At 46.5% G+C, this 16768-nt stretch overlaps 3 protein-coding genes across 16 annotated transcripts in view; 1 reads left to right on the top strand and 2 right to left on the bottom strand.

Annotated features, from left to right (window-relative positions):
- INPP5D (inositol polyphosphate-5-phosphatase D) overlaps positions 1-5555 on the bottom strand; it is a 56259-nt gene extending 50704 nt beyond the window's left edge. For 2 of the 6 annotated variants that reach the window (XM_072042731.1, XM_072042734.1), the window contains exons 1-3: positions 4961-5552; positions 4176-4229; positions 1574-1805 (exon numbers count right to left, since the gene is read on the bottom strand). In XM_072042731.1, coding sequence (XP_071898832.1) covers positions 1574-1707 — 134 coding nt within the window. In that variant the 5' untranslated portion in view covers positions 1708-1805; positions 4176-4229; positions 4961-5552. Of the gene's footprint in view, positions 1-1573; positions 2134-4175; positions 4230-4960 lie in introns of those variants that run through there. The other 4 variants (XM_072042733.1, XM_027464469.3, XM_072042735.1 and 1 more) reach the window with 4 other exon arrangements.
- A 1024-nt stretch (positions 5556-6579) lies between these two features.
- The window catches only part of NEU2 (neuraminidase 2), a 36084-nt gene continuing 25895 nt past the window's right edge, over positions 6580-16768 (bottom strand). For 2 of the 7 annotated variants that reach the window (XM_072042745.1, XM_072042744.1), the window contains 2 exons: positions 9423-9627; positions 6580-7729 (listed from right to left, as the gene is read on the bottom strand). In XM_072042745.1, the coding sequence (XP_071898846.1) occupies positions 6752-7729; positions 9423-9623 (1179 nt within the window). In that variant the 5' untranslated portion in view covers positions 9624-9627 and the 3' untranslated portion in view covers positions 6580-6751. Of the gene's footprint in view, positions 7730-9422; positions 9628-10940; positions 11161-14893; positions 15083-15106; positions 15366-15451; positions 15689-16768 lie in introns of those variants that run through there. The other 5 variants (XM_072042743.1, XM_072042741.1, XM_072042742.1 and 2 more) reach the window with 5 other exon arrangements.
- The window catches only part of NGEF (neuronal guanine nucleotide exchange factor), a 57347-nt gene continuing 53367 nt past the window's right edge, over positions 12789-16768 (top strand). For all 3 annotated transcript variants that reach the window (XM_072042737.1, XM_072042738.1, XM_027464471.3), the window contains exon 1: positions 12789-13466. The gene's annotated coding sequence lies outside the window, so the exon portion shown is untranslated. The remainder of the gene's footprint in view (positions 13467-16768) is intronic.

Raw genomic sequence — 16768 nt, 5'->3', positions numbered from 1 at the left:
TGTTTCTATTTCCTGATCCCATGTCTCTCAAGTCACAAAAGGCTTTCAAAGCTGGCTGCATAAACATTTACAATGGAAAAACTTATGCAAATGCATGTTAGTTGACATTTTTTTTTTTTACAGCACCTTCCCTTTCTACAATTCCCATCACCACTCTGTAAAATAATTGTCTTTGTGTGTGTTTGTACATACTGGCTACTAATCCAAGCAGTTGTGCCGAAGAAACTCAATGGAAGCAGCAATCTATTCCAGTAAAATGGCCCCTGAGTGGCACCTTGGGTCCTCCCGTGCTAGCATTGCCCCTCCTTCCCACTGCTTTCCCCAGCTGTTTATCTGCAGTCACCCTTCTTTCTTCGCTCCCTCCAGAAAGAACAAACTCTTCTCTTCCCCACGTCATTACAACCACCTTAACAAACAGGTACAGAGGCTCTCTGCACTCTGTGAACACCCCCATTGCCCAGCCACTGATCTCACAACCCAACACCTACGCTGTGGGGCGGCTGCCCAGCCCCATGCTTCTCTGCAGCAGATGAATCTTCCGCGGCAGCCTGTGCTGTCACCAGAAGCCTGACCTCAGAGACAAGCAGTTAGACCAGAGTTATAAAAAGCAGCACCACCTTCACAACTGCAAGAAGCACACTTTCAGAAAGAAACTACACTGAGAAACCTGCTTGCAATTTCATGGGGAGTAGGGGAGAAATTATTTTTTATTACTCGGTTGCATGATGGCAGCAACAAGGATCTGACAGGCAGAACAGGGTCCCACTGAGGCTTTCTTGGTCTCTCCTAAGCAGAGAGAGACAGTCTTATCTCTATGTAATGCAAAGTGAAGTGCCTCAGACTTGACCTGCTGACTCAGTCTCCTCTTGCCCCTGCACTCCTGCTCCTAGGAATAATCCTTGCCCTCACAAACCCAGGGCAGGAGATTCTGCTCTCCGATCCAGAGCCCCGACCCAGAATGCAGGGGTCAGAGCTGCCAGCACTTCTCTCCTCTCCCTTATTTTCCACACAATAATATTTACTCCGTGAGCCACATTAGTGGGGCAGGTAGACTGCCACTGTGCCGGGGGTATCACGAACAGTTCCAGGAACTATTTCAAGCCTTTTGCTGAATTGGACACAGCACCGTACAGGTTGGTGAGTCAAACACACCAGAGCAAGAACATGCCTCGGAGGGTACCAAGCTCGGTATTCAAGTTGTTACACATACAGAAAAACCTGACCCAAGCTACTAAGGGGCTCTGAGAGGTCAAGAGCACAGCGTGCAGCAACTCAGAGCACAGCAATTGTATCTGATTATTCTCCCCTATCGAATCGGGGGGAAGAGTAGCACGAACAGTACAACAGTAAAAGAACATGGGTTTGTTCAGCCTCATCTTGCTCCCTGTCCATCCTATCCTGTCCTATCCTATGGCCCAGAACAGGGAAACCAGCCATGCTCTGATGTGGGCTGCACCTTCCTAGTGGGTACAGAGGCTGTTTGCTTCTGCCAGAGGGGCTGAAGGGGATAACACCCTGCACGAGCAGGGACAAAAGTGTCCGTGTGAAGCGCGAGGTCGAAAGCCGTACTTACAGCACGCAGAGTGCATATGCCGAAGCAATTGACTCACTGGCCCGCACAAGGAAGCTGCCATCCTTGCCTACTTTGGAGAGCAGGTCTTCAGCTCTGGAGCGAGTGATATTGCCGTGGTACCAGCACTGATCCATTGCTGCAGCTGGAGGAAACCTGAATGCCAATACAGGAGCTGCCAGAGCTGCCTCTGTGTCTGTGCGTTACGATCAGGCAGCTTCAACTCACCAGCTTCCTGTTTCAATAGTACAGAGAGGGAAAGGAAACTCAGCCGCGGACAACTTCCTCAACTTAAACAGCTCAGAGAGTGAGCGTGACATGTTCCTGCAGCCCCTGCTCTCTCCTCATGCTGCAGCTGAAGTGACGAGCAAACCCACGTTCCCCGACTTTCCCTTCCCCTTCACGTCCTAATATTCTGTATCAAAAAGTCCCAGCTGGGGATCCCTTCTGCCCTCCCACTGACTCAGTCCTGCAGGCTTTGGTGGCCTGTCTTCCCATTTCTGATCTCTTGCCAGATCCTCTGGGTTTCCATCTTTTTCCTGTCTGTCAGTCCTACCCACTACAGGTCTCCATGGGGAACAAATAAATCCTAGACTGACTGAAAACAAACTGCATTTGGATCCCTTCGCACTGACTGCCCCATTCCTGCATTGTCTAGTCCTCACATCTAGGTTGGTGTCAGGAGGGGACTTGAAATAACCACAAAACATATATATATATATTTTTTTTAAATAATTATCCCTGTATGTTTCCATGCACAGAAGCAGGCTTAAAGGCTGATTTGTTCTGGGAATTAGTGACCAAAGCTCCCTGTCAGCTACTGTGAGATGGATTCAAAGGTCTTTCCTACTCTAAATCCCCAAAGATGGGATGGAGCAAAGTAATTTTTGGCAACCCGCGTCAGACAGGGGGAACTGGGGCTTTCACTTCCCTTTTCTTTGGCTGTACATCTGCCCCTTGTCTGGGCTCTGTGTGGCATGCTCAGCACTGCATCTCCAAGGCAGAGCAACAAGGGCACACTTGCAGCAGGAGCAGTGCTTGCACGGCAACTTCGGTTGCCTCTCCTGTACCTCCAGCTACTCTGCCTTTGCAGTCAGTGCTTCTGCACATTCACATCTGAGCTGTAATCAGAAGCCGCTCTGCTGGGACTCCGCGTGGAGAGGGAGTCCCCAGGCAAGGCAGAGGCACTGCTAACCCTATGCGACCCTCGATTCCCAGAGCCAGGAGTGCTGTGGCTCCGGATCACGCAGGACGTACCAGAGTGCTGCCCCCTTCCACAGCACGGACGGCAAGGCAGGAGACAGCCGCCTAGACCAAACGGGGAGAGACCAGAACTGGTGGGTATGGGAAGGGAGACTGAGCCAGTACAGGCCAGCATCCATCCCTGTCTGCCTTCCTGGCACTGTCAGTTATCCACACATTTACTCTGCAGTGTCCAGCTTAATCTCAGTTTTTGGGATTAAACTGTGGGCAACAGCAATTCAGAACTGTGCAACCCTGCTAAATGGGCAGAACTGCAACGTGCAGGGCTTCCTGTCCACGCTGAGCAAACACTGCCTACAGACCAAAATTAGCTTAGCTGGACCTGCCCTTCGTCTTCATCCAGACCCAGCTGGAGCTTTTGGAGCCAGTCTACCATGGATTCAGGTACGTAAACAGAGTCAGATGCTGAATAGTAAGAAGTGGCTCTGCATGGACAATAACTGTGAGCTCCTGTAAGCTACAGAGTGGCTGAAAACACTGCTCTCCCTACTGAGAATAGTGTCTGCATATTGCAAAGGGACTCTGCACCTCCTCTGACAGTCCTGCCTGGCCACTAGTGTGCTGCTGGCCTCACCCATACCAGCTTTTTGGGATGTCTGAGACAGCAGCCTCTCTGGAGCACGGCTGCAGCAGGAAGTAGAACGGTTCTGAATGTCAAACCACTGCTGGGCCTCACAGTGCTCTCCACGCCATGGACCTGTATGATGACACACAGCGGACAGAGCTTCTGCACTGGATGAGTATTCCTGGAATGAAACTGCATTTGCAGAGGTTCTGACCTACTGCAAGTTAACAAAGAAGTACAAGCCCTGGTCAGACAGCTGAAAGACTGGTTGGTTGGACAGTTAACACCTCATTTCTATCCATCCTTCCACTGACTTCAGCTTGTTAGGGAGCTGCTGCTGCTTCCTTCAAATGTGTACACTCCTGTCCAGCCACATACAACTTCTCAGTTTGGAGACATGAATAAGGGGATGGGATCCAAATGCATGCGATGACTGTGGCCATAAAAAGTGCAGGTTGGTTTCTGCATGTGTTTCTTGGTCCTAAAGAAAAGCACAGGACAGCTCCAGACGCTCAAAAGGTGAATCGTAAACCCCTAGCATAAACCTCTCTCTGTTCCCTAAAGGCTCATCTGCAGCATTGCCTGAAGAGGAAATGGCGTCTGACGTACTTCTCACGGCACGTACATCTGATCTCTGCAGCGCTGGAGAAAGACTGATCCTTGTGTGGTCAGTGCACGTGTGTGCACATTGTGAGCTACCTGCAGCCTCACTCCCAAAGGACAGCAATAACTTCTTGTCCCCCGCAGTCAAGAGGCTGTTCTGCAGCAGATACTTACACCATTCATTTTCTTTCCATGTGTGCCGGTGTTGGAGAAGGCTTGTGAGCAGATCTGAGAAAGAAGAGATTAGAGAAGAGGAGAGGAGCTACAGAGTTTGCCATGGAGTGGGACTGCTGGGATCAGACTGCAGCAGTTGCATGTCAGGAGATACAGGGCCCATAGTGATACTACAGGGGTAATCAGCACAGCACTAGGTTTCCACAAGAAATGGGATGTGCTTCAGATAGTCTATGCTGTCATCCCAAGTTGGGACAAAGTATCATGGAAGAGCTCCCCTTGTAAAACAAAAGAATAACGGGTACCAGGCAGACAAATGCAAGCCAGACTCAATAGGAGCTATCAGATACCACAGCAGCAGCATCTCACTTAAACTTACTTGAGAGAGCGAGGCCACAGACAAAGAATTTGGACACATTTTGATGTTGGATAATCAGAAACTACAGTCTACAGACAAAGCAAATGCTATGTCTCCCATGTTAGGGTGTTATTCCAAGCTCTGTCTCTCAGAAAGTACAATAAATGCTTTATCTGAACTGGGTTTGCTACTGATCCACTTATTGGATCAGCTGGCTGCAAACTCAGCACCCTGCCCATGGCCAGTGGGTAAATACTGCCTGTAGCATCATTCAAATTGCACAGTGGGCACCCAAAACAGGCTATTTGGCCACAGAAGTGCATTTACACTCTGGCCTACATCTAAAGGCCACATGAGCAATACCTACAAAATACTGGTTTGCTCAGACACTGTGCCCTTTGAGGCTGTGACCCAGCATATTACTGACCTGCTGCTTGAGGAAGGCTCAGCGAATTACAGGTGTATTTGTGAAGGCCATGAGATCTTCGCTCCCTTTGAGCCTGCAGCCTCCAGGTACCCTGAAACAAACCTAGATGAGTGAGAAAAATCAGGAGCCCTTCTTGCAATTTCCCTGAAAGCTATAAGCAATAAAAAGCAAGGGTGTGTGTATGGGGGTAGGGAGGTGAACACTGAGCAAGCAGAGACTCAAAGACCTGAGCAGTGACAGTGCAAAGGATCCTACATGACCTGCTAGAGCTCCCCAAAGGGGGTGCATGCTGAGAACACTCTGAAAAGCAGGTATTTTTCTTCAACAATAGAGCAAACAAACATATTCTCCTTGGAGCCGTTCCACACACAGAGAATACAGCATGCAGAAAACAAGCACAGACTTGTATGTAAAGAATTTTTCCAGAGGCATGGGTAAAGCTTTTCTGACTCCTTGTGCCCTTATGTGTTGTCCTTTGTGCCTGCTCATTCCTGCTCACTCCTCTTGTCTACTCCAAGTCTAAACTTCGCACAACAGCCTCAGAAGAGCCCGTCTCTCACCAAAACTGGGGGCTGTTTCTTTCCAAAACCTGCTGAAAAATGTTTACTCTGAAAAGACTTCCAGCTTGAGCACTCTCAGGCTGTTCTGCGCTTGGTCAGGTCCTCCTCCTCTGGCATTTAGGCCTATGCAATTTTCTGGAAGTGAGGCAATGTTATTTGTTTGACACACTGCCCCATATGCCAGTAATACTCCGCAATAATAACAGCCATGCTTGTGAGGCATTGGGTTGTCAGAGATAAGAGCAGTTGGATCAGAGCTAAGCACATGTGTTAGACCAGCAAGTATTTCCCCTCGTGACTATAAATTGGAGCTCCCTCTGCAGACATGTCCTGATCCTGCAGTTGCAGTATGGGCAAAATGCAATTTCTGCCACTTGCCCTGTCCCCAGACATGGGGCTGGGGGCTCCTGCACGGGTCCCACTCTCCCTGCCCATGGAAAAGGAACAGCTGGAGCACACGAGGCTGTGGTTTTCTTGCACATGAGAAACTGCAACTACTTAGTGCAGTATCAGCAAAAGGGCAAATAAAGCAAGAACATGGGAAGTAAGGAGAAGGTGAACTTAGACAGAAGTCCCTGAGTAGCCTGGGAACTCAACACAGCAACCCCAAATCCATTGCAGAAGTGGGAAATAATAAGGGCTGGGAATATTTCAAGACAATGGCATCCCATGGCCTTTCTGAACTTGTAAGACAGCAAGCCCTGAAAGGTAGAGCTGCTAGCAAGTACGACACTGACTGCAAGAAGTACACCTAATCAGGGCCCAAACAGCTTTCTGAAAATAACAGCGGATACAGGCAGAAAGGCAGTGTCCTTTCCAGTACTTCCCCCACAATTTACTAAATACAGCTCAGCACAACACTGCTACCCCCTAATCTCAGGCAGTCCCTGAGCCATCAGCAGGCATATCCCTAGGCAAGGCTGTTGGAGGCCTTAAGGCAAGAGACCCCATGCAAAAGTCATGCTTGCTTTGAGCATGTGATGTTTAAAATAGCAGCCAAAGGGAAAAGTGAGGTGGGAGAACAGGCAAGGGAAAAAAAAAAAACAAAAACAAAATACGTTTAGTTTTAGTATGTTTAATAGACTTCGTAATCTACAAATGGTACAAGCCAATGGCAAACCAATGGTGCACAAAATACAAAAACCTTTTTGCTGAAAGATGAGAAGTGACAGTGAAAAGAAGCACCAGCAAAGGTGGTTTTCGGATGGATCCCGCTGAAAAGGCTCAAGACTCAGCACTCAGATGGGAAGGCTTGCTTCAGAGTGAACATTACAAATATTATCTCTTCACATTGCTGTTGAGTCCCATATTCAAAAAGGCAGGAGAACAAGGGTGAGCCATCTGGCCCAACCCCCATGTACTGCAGATCTGAATAAGCACATAAACCCTTGAAGAGGATGCTTGGTTTTGTCCACTGTTCTGGGTTTAAAGGGGTTTTATTGAGGTAAATTCCTAAATCTCTTCGACCCTTTGGGTCTGTAGGATGAGTGTAGAGCAACCAACTATCTTGGCACCTGGCATCACGGGGAGGTGGGAAGGCAGTAACACTTCCATGACATCCAAAGGGAGGCTCTACAAGCATTTCAACCCGTTGGCCTCCCTCAAAATCCACCCCGTGGTTGTAGCTGACGGCCTGGATTCTCGCTCCCTTGCTGCTCCTTGCGTTGCAGTAGAGCACCCTCCTGCCACAGGTGTGTACCTCAGCTACCTGGCACTCCACTGCACTCTCCTTCCCCACAAAGTTCCCCATCTCCCATGTCGTCCCATGGTCAGAGCTGATGAAGCAGAAGGCGTGAGGGGTGGGGTGCTGCTTAGGGTCAAGGATACGATAGGCATAGGCAGGAATCACAAGGCTCCGGGCCTCATTGAGCAGCTGTAATCCGTGGCCTGGCCCCACTGCGAAGGTGGCCCAGTTCTTGTACTCGGAGCTAATGGTACCCTCGGTGATATCCTGGACAGTGCTCCAGGTGCGTCCTTGGTCCATGCTAGTGATGTAGCAGAGACGCACCAGGTTGGTCTTCGTCCTGAGCTGGTGCTGCTCAGAGATCTTTCCTGGGACGGCTATGAAGAACAGGATCAGTTTCCCTGAGACCTCGTCATAAACAGGACAGGGATTCATAGAGCGGTGATCTTTCAGCTGTGCACTGACAATGGTCTCCATGCTACTCCACTGCCAGGGCCGTGTGAAGGGAGACAAGAATGAAACACACTGTTACAGGTAAATCCAGGTTGCAGTGCAAGTATGCCCAGATAAAAGTTACAGAAGAGTTTGAGAACAGCACGGGATGAGCAAGTTTGAAGATAGAGCAAGAAACAGGCAGCCAACATACCGGCACCACCAAATGTAAATTAAAATAAATTAAGTTTATTTGGATGATGCAGTGCTCATGCGCTTCATCAAACAGGTGGGTTATGTCCTGTTTAAATTACAGCTCACTGAGGAGCTGATAACTCCACATCTCCATGCAGCTGGTGTCTGACTACACTGTTAAAAAAAAAAAACTACACTAACTGAATTTTAAGGAATTCTCACAAGCATTTATATATACATATGACACAGACATATAAAATGTGGTTAAAATGTGCTTGTAGACCCTGCACTCTGTCAGTGCTTCTCAGGAAGTCATGTAAATAACTGAATCCTTTTGAAGTACACTGGATGCTGACAAACCCATTTGCATTAAGACTTCTGCTTCTCCATTTTGATCCATGGCAGCCTGCAGTGAGACACCTTGCTGGAGCTGATCATGTGGCGTTACACACCCTGGTGTGGAAATTTGGACCGAGTTGTCCAACATCACACAGAAAATAGGTTGCAGAACAAGCATGCCAACCCTCCAAGCCCCACCTTTCTTTACATGAATAGCATATAATACAACCACATTTCAAACACCAACATGGCAATTAGAAAATTATTCCTACATAGAGTTATTGGTTTGGTAAAAGAAGCAGTGTTTTCCAATAAGATTATACTAATTAGCTTTTCTACCCTGACTTGCTGATTACACTTTTTGCTTATGTCTTGTCTTTGTCTATTCAACCAGTATTAACTTTTTGGGGGGAATATTTAATATTTCCATTTTAAGAAACCCTAGCATGTGAACACAAATTACTGAGCTTATGACCAACTGAGCCCTACTTAACTGAATTACAGGGGTTATGCAAGGTGTTACCTGAATGGTACAACACTGCAGGTGTGCTCAGAGGCTGCTTCTGCTAGGCAGACTCCAGCTCTTAAGAGTCTATAGTCTAAGACAGTCACTGGTGAAGGATTGGAATAGAAAAATTACTTCCCCCCCCCCCCCCCCAAAGACATTAATGCATTTGCAAATGCAAGAAATGATTATAAATAGAGTATCCACCACCCCCAGTCACCCAGCAAGATAACTGTTAGTAATAACTGGTAGATTAATAAGGTAGCCAATTCACTGGCACAGACAAACCAGACGACACTCTTTTGCGTGGGGAGACTAGCTGTTCTCAATTGTTTTTTAAACCAGGAATTCGTTCTAAAAAGATGAATTAAAAAAATAGTCACTAATCGCTAATTCACTCCTCCCCATCCCTGTGATACTCCTCATTTCTGCCTCTTTTCCACATCTTTACTATTGCAACAGGACTTTTGCCCATGGCCCTCTCTGCTTCTGCAGAGATGGGTCAGAGTCATCCCCAGAAAATCTACTGTGCCTGCTCCACTTTAGTCCCTCAACAACTGCGCAGTCTTGGGGTTGAATCCCAGCAGTCATAAAGACACATGCATTACCGAAAGGTGGGCTTGTCTCTTACAGCTGGGAGAAGTAAAACGGTTTAGCTACAGTGGAGAAAGCAGACCCATTCAACTCATTTGGGACAGGGCAGCAATATGGCTGGACAGTCTCCCCATTTCCTCCCCACTCTGGTACCTGAACATGGTGCGTGGTTGGGTCATACATGCCTCTGCGCATTGCTATCAGCTTGGCATGTTCATCTACCACATCCTCTCGTTCTTCAGCAAATGCCAGGATGATGCTGAAACGCGGCAGGTAGAGCAGGGCTGGAATTCGGTAGCTCCATGTACTGTTCCGGAACAACGTCTCTTGCTTCAGGACAGGAATTGAAGCCATCACGCTAGGGAAAGAAGACAAAACACACTGCATTTTAACCCACACTTAGCCTATCAAAGCTTGACAGGAGCAGATTCCACTGCTTTCTGCCCTCCCTGCTCAGCGGGACCCGACATGCAGTTAAATGCAACTTCTGCTGCTTTCACTTTCGTCTTTTTCTTGTGCTCCTCTAAACAGAATCCACATGTTGCATTGTAGCTGGCCACACAGACCAGACCTACCCCAGAAACAGACTGGTTAATCTTCCTGGGGTTAAGTAGACCAATTACAGTTAATTAAAAATCTGTCTGTAGTTTGTTTTTTCTTTTTAATGAAATTCAGAAGCTGGGATTTTTGGGGGGGTTGCTCTGAAATTCAGAAGATTGTTGATAATCAAACATTTTAGTATTTTGCCTCAGAAGAACATTACTATTTTTGTTGATGGTGTTTCCAATACCCAAACCAAAACTTATGCTTTGCCAAATATGAACTTCGAACCCCATAATGACAACACAGCGAGGCAATCCATGGCCACAGCCATGCCCCTATTTGACGATGGTAAGCACTGAGCATGAAGAAAAGAAAAAGAGAACATCCTCCCTCATAAGATGAAAGAACAGTCTGAAAGGTGTCTAAATGGTGAAACTGGAAGGTGTCAACCAACTGGATGTAAGACATCTGAGCGTACCATGAGAGGCCCAAGGCAGGAGAATTAGACTTACGTACTGGGTTCTGCAGGTTTCTCATTAGAAGGGGAAAGGCCACTGCTTGCCTGAAGCAGACATGAGGTCTTACAGGGCCATGAACATGTTCCTAAGGGCCTCAAAGAACTTGGAAATAAAGTCATCAGCAATATGGAGCTGGTAACACATCAGGTGGGACACTTGTCATCTGTACAGTGACTTAAAAGCAACATTAGGGAAGAAAGCAATCATGAGGGGACACTAGGGAAGCTGCCTCTATGGACCTGGTCTGTGCCATGTCTGCATATTGTCTCTCTTCCTCCCCTTGGATCCACTCATCTGTCTGTCCTGTTGCACCAAGCCTCTCCTGATAACTGATTTACCCTGGCAAAAACCCACTGGCTCAGGGGAATTACATCTGAGCAGAGTGGAGGGGAAAGAGGGAAGAAAAAGGACCTCTGACACAATGCAGAAGAAACTGAAGGCCTGAATATCCTCAGCTCAGCGGAGATGTTGGGGGGATGGGGAATAAAATAAAAACAAAATTCAGAAAAAAAAAAAAAATCAGGCCTTAGATCTCTGACGCATTGAGTGGGTAGGATGGCAAGGATAAGATGACAATACACTATGAGTAAGAAATTCAAATGCCTCCTACCTCAGCTGAGGCAAGACTTGCAATGCTGTCTTGAGCGTTGAGGATTCTCCACGATTTAGATAAATAGGAAAGTGCTACAGTGGCTATTGGCTGTGTATCAGATCCTCATGTTTTTGAAGGCTGTCTTGATAATTCAGGACCAGATGGAGACAAACTGAAGGTTGCTTAAGCAGCTGCAGAAAGCACATATCTACCTGGAGATCAATTTTTGCTCTTCCATCTTAGAAGAAAAAAGAATTAGCTAGCCTAGCACAGACTTGATTAACAAATTTCTTTTACAGTGCAGATTACTGAGTTCAGACAATGCAGATAAGCAGTTTGTTCTCAGCCAGGACCATCACGTTATGCTCTATCCAGATCCACAGCTAGGCAGCGAGCATTCAATTACTCCTTGCTTTCACCTTCCAGATGCTATGAATACACATGAATTTCTTAAACTTACAGCACTGATCAGAGGGTCCTAACTGCACTCTTTTAGCTAAAGCCAGCTCTACAGACCCTAGCCAGCCCCAGCACCGTTGCTGCTCAGATGCAAAGCCACAGGGGAGAGAAGTCCATCTCCAAGGGGTAGCTGCTCCCTCCTCACTGCCACTTCCAGTGCAGCAGCCTCTGTACAGAAACATTACCACAGATTTGATCTCAGCTCTCCATGCAACGCCATGAAGAAAATAGGAAGACTGTCCTAGAACAAATAACTGTGTTGTTCGCTACAGAGCAGCATGGATCTGGCTATTTATACAGACTGCAGCCGTGGCTGTTCTCATGGTTCCTGAAACAGAAGCTCACCAGAGTACTTCCAGACTATTTAAAGGGAGATTATTTAAAGGGATATTAGTCAGCCTGTCTACTGCAGCACAGGTTCCCTAAGATTCCTGCTCATGGTGCCATCCCGATACTGAAATCCTTCTTGAGGGCAGGGCAAGGGACAATGGGGGAGAAAAGAAAAAAAAAAAAAAAAAAAAGAAAATAAAAAAAAAGAGAGAGATGTGGGCCACCCCCATGAACCCCTGAGGCAGAGCTGAAAGACCAATGCCACAGAGGCTGTGCTGCAGCGTGGCAGTGGGAGCAGAACAGCCCACTGCAGCCTAGCCCCTCCTGTATGATCCTGTCCCCTACAGGCATCTCTCCCCATGCTCTTGGCCCCTCTGCAGGATGCTCAGTGTGCATGCCACAATGCTCTTCTGTTCCTCTTAGTGCTAAATGGGGAGTGAGGGAAGGTGGGATGTTCGAGGGCTGGGAACAGCTGTTGGACACAGCACCCACTACAGCTGAGGAAAATTCTGGGACCAAGTGGCATCTGTTCAGACTAAACAGGGACGTGTGTACCCCACACACAGTGTGCATGTTATGCCTGTATGCATACACACACTGTATCCACCTGCAGAGAAACTCTTCCATCCTTTTTCAGACACACTTAAAAGTCAGTATTCAACTTCTTCTATCTTCTTTTGCGGTGGATCCTCAAGCAGAGACTGAGTCACAGCAGCTTGAGTTTCACACAAAATAAAAAAATGCAGAATCTTTAAATAGCTTAAAGCTCTTAATATTTATTTAATAATAATAATAAAAAGGCTGCTTTAGTTATTCTCCAGCCAGTTGAAAAGAACTGATTTTTCTCTTGACCTCTACCCATTTTCAAAGGTAAAAACACTGGCTACACTATCCTAAATAAGAGAGAAGTAAAATTAGCAAATCATCAACAGAACAGCAAATCTTGAACAGAACAGCCACATGAGGAGTGTTCAAAAGCTCACACTCCAGCGCCGCAAGAATTCAAATCTGACACGCCAGCCTCTCCAGGATTAGATTGTCAAGGAACGCATGTGTCCCTGATGCTATCCTATTCCTACTGAAATAACACTGGCTGGCCTGCAAGGAAGAAGAAAGTGGTAGCACTGCAGCCAGCATTGATATAAGAACACCGTCAAGACAAAGTTTGCAGACCACAGCAGTGTCTTTTGACAGACCAAGAGCTATATCTGGAGGGGGAAAAGAAAACCACACCAACCTTCTAGGAACAGAGGCCTGAACTACAAGCAGGAGATTGGAGAGCTGCACACAACTTGCAAGTAATTGCTCAGACTTGTATCAATTTGATTACCTTGGGAGAAAAGTTAGCTGTACTTTTGTGAGGTAAATGGGCACGGAAGGAGAAGTGGAGTTGACACAGTAATTTATTTCCTAAGAGGTCACTGATAACCTCTTTGCGGATGACAGAGAAACTAATGGGGAGAAGGCAAATTTGTCATGCAGCCATTAAACCAGTATTGCCTCCTGTTTTTTGGTATCTACTAGAGTTCTGAATTTACTTCCCAGGCTTACCCTTGAGAAACATTCTGTTCAGGGATTATTGACATTTACTTGCAATTCCTCTCCAATGCACTGGGGAAGTTGCTGCCCTGAGATCCAGTACCCTGCTTCCAAGCAGAACTGTGCAGAGAGAAAAGCATGGTGGAAGAAGGAGGAAGCTAGAAGGAGGAGCCCAAGCTGCAGTAAGGGATAGGTTCTGGCAAGCACCAAGATCAGGTATTTGTTCCTTCCACTTCTCTCCTTCAAGGCAGCTTACACGGTTTGCTGTTTAGTTTGTTTTGCTTGGTTTTTGTTGTTTTGATCTTTTTAAATACAGAAGAGGGTAATTCCTTCCATGATTATTTATTTTAACCCTCTCCAAGAAGAGTGACTAAAAAGGATAACATTTCCACTGACCTCAGCTACTACAAAAAACTGTCGTTAACAAGTTCAAATCCACAACAAAAAGGCAGTAGGTCTTTAAAAACAAAGCAGCAGAAATAAGGTAATAAACTGAACTCTATCTCTTAATCCCCATCAGGGTGCCCTGCTGCTCTGTGCAGGAGTCAGTTTGTTCCTGGAGGAATGTAGATAGATCCCAGCCAACCAACCAAACCTAGCCAGAGAGGTTTGGGGAAGAGGGGGCAAGGAACACAAACAAAAGAACCTGAGAAAGTCAAGTTCAAAAGCCAACTAAAATTCTGCTTTTCAGTACAAGCACAGGAATCTGTCCTTCTCTGCTCAACATCAGACCTGGGCTTGCAGCGTGTTCCAAGCTTATAGAAGCCAGCTGAGCACTATCCTGAAATATATATATATACACACACACACACAGTGTTTCATTTAAAAAAAGATGACACTTCCATTAGAATACTGCATGGAAATGGGTCAGGAGAAGCCATGTTCCAGTTGTACAGGGCTAAGAAATAGGAGATCCAGTTTGCTTCTAAAATGCTTGCTACACAGCGTATTTCTATATGCAAGCCTTCCCTCCTAGCTAAACAGAGTGCCTGTACCTATTTCTGCTGAAAGCCAGCGCCAGAGAGCTATTCCAGCCTTCTCAAGCCCCTAGAGCACATCCTACACTAAATCTAGATCATGGGATTCCTTAACAAGCCGGGCAGCACCAATAAATAAACCAGCCTCAGTGCAAGGTCAGAAAGTAGAGCTATCAGTGACACCTGTCAAGCAATAAACTTTAAGCACATGACTGTTTAAAACATTCAAAATTCAAAACTGAAAAGGCACAGAGCTGGAATTACTTTAATCCAGCTGGATTAAACTTTTTAACTACACTAGAAGCAAAGTTTTTCTTGTGGTAAAGACTTCATACCACACCTACAAGGGGATTTTCAGCCTCCTCAGTCATTGCTTTCCTAAACAATGGGTCAAGTTCTGCTTTCAAAATGTTGTGGTTCAGCCTGGCAGAAGCTCCTGTGCTTTAAGACACAGGTTTTCTGAGCAGTACAGAGGAATTACATGAAACAGCATTATTTTTCATAGCATATGATTGGTGGAGGACTACACAGACTGTACTCCAACCTGAACCGAAAAAAACCCGTAGTATTTAGCTTTTTAGAACCGAAAAAAAGTGTAGTATTTAGCTTTTTAGCTCCCAATAATACCCACTTATATGGAGAGGAAAAAAAAAAATAATGAAATACCTCTTTCACTCTGTGCCTCCTGGAAGTCACGTCAAAAGTAAAGGAAAAAAGCACTCTTATTGGATACGATAAAAGGGAGGTTCACCACACTCCTACCAACTAGTCTCCAACCTGCAAAATTATTTATATTGGCAGCGATGTCAGCTGTCTCGGATCCCCCAGGAAGAGCTAGCAGCTGGCATGTATACACAAGCCGATATTTAAATGGCAAACCTGTTTTGCATACAAGGGGAGGTTCCATCTGAGCTGGACAAATGCGAGGGAAAGATTTTTAAATGACTGTAGTAATTAAATGACTTATTTCTATCTGCATGGATTGACAGGACTACAGAATAGCTGTTGTTGGTAATGGTTACGCAGTTCACTCCTGCCTGTCCTTTCCTGCTCTTCTTGTCCCCTAGTGCTGAGGAGGGGTAAGTTCCTCCAGTCCCAGCACGTTGCCTCTCAGAGTGCTCTGGAGCTCCATGAAAGTTTGCCACAAGACCCCAGAAAATGGTTATAACCAGGGAGCGAGGGTGCTGTGACAAGCTGACATATCCCTCTGCTGGCTCTACCCACCTGGCATCCATCAGCGTGCTGTTTCTGGATGAAGGGATGGACTGACACAGGGGCACCCAGGCAGCAGTAGAGGAGCATGCTACTGCATACGGATGCAGCTCCAGCAGCCAAACTTCACACCAGCAGCTGCAGTCAATGAATCAATAGACACAGTCAAGCAGAAGAAAGGAGGGGCGAGTATGAGCGTAGGGTCCCAACACGTGGTGGGAGGCTGAGGGAGAAGAGGACAGCACCAGCCCATCTCCCAGGTGTGGCCTGCCGAGCTGAGGGGCAGCACCTGCAGCTGCTACTGCTGGGAGTAGCCAAGCAAATTGACTTCATGACTACCTTGTACTACTGATGTAATGTGGTGCTGCTGCTGTCAGAGACAGCCTTGCCTCACCTTTCCCATTCCTGGCTGTTTCTCTTCCTTTATGTTTTCTCTGCTGTGTTTCCATTGCTGCCATTAACACTTCTTGGCTCTGAGATTATTGGGAAAATAATAATAATAATCCTGCAAATAGATCTTGCTAGTAAAGAAAAAGGAGGAAGCAAAGTCTACCCACTTGACAGCAGTTGTGGTTTTGATCTGTGCAAGCCAAATAGAGAGTTGCTAAGGTGTTGATTTACGACCAAGCAATTTAATTAAATGCTTCTGTATTACCATCTTCCCTCTCTCTTAAGCAACCCTGCATCCCTTCTCGTGCCAGTACTGATGCTCATCTTACCTTGGCAAGCCATCAGAGGATGACAGTCTGACAGAAAACTAATCCAGAAAAAAAAAAAAAAAAAAAAAGTGAACAGCTTTCTGCTGGGTCACTGTCCTGGACTACGTCAGCAGGAGTCAGACAAGCAGCAGGGGAGGGAGGAGGAGTATGAAGCTGTTGACAGGAGACATAGATTCACCTCTCTGGCAGCTGGCCATTAGATCAAATTAGCTGTATTGTAAAACCACACCCTGTATTTATGAACCTTGCCTTAACTGGGCAAGTAAAGTATTGCCTTAACAGAGACACAAAAGAAGCCTGAGGGCATTTGTATCTTGCTGTTATATCTGGAATCACACAATAGTCAATGCAAGGAAAAACCCCTCCAGACAATGGCATTGATATCCACGAGATGTTAACTTCTACCAGTGAGTCCTGGAGAAAATCCAGAGTCAAGCTAAGCAGAAACAATTAAGAAAGGAAGAAAGACACCAAAGACGCTGCTAAGACACTGCCTGCCAGAGTGAGACATGAATGATTGCTTTGTGGATTTCTTCACCTTTTCTCTGCTCCCTGGCTAACAGCAGTGTTGCTCAGGTGGTGCTCTGAGTCACGCACAGCTTCTGCAGCC

The sequence above is a fragment of the Anas platyrhynchos genome, chromosome 9 (genome assembly GCF_047663525.1).
Source record: "Anas platyrhynchos isolate ZD024472 breed Pekin duck chromosome 9, IASCAAS_PekinDuck_T2T, whole genome shotgun sequence".
Lineage (NCBI taxonomy): Eukaryota > Metazoa > Chordata > Aves > Anseriformes > Anatidae > Anas > Anas platyrhynchos.
Note: the sequence above shows the minus strand (reverse complement) of the source record. Positions and strands in the feature narration are given on the sequence as shown.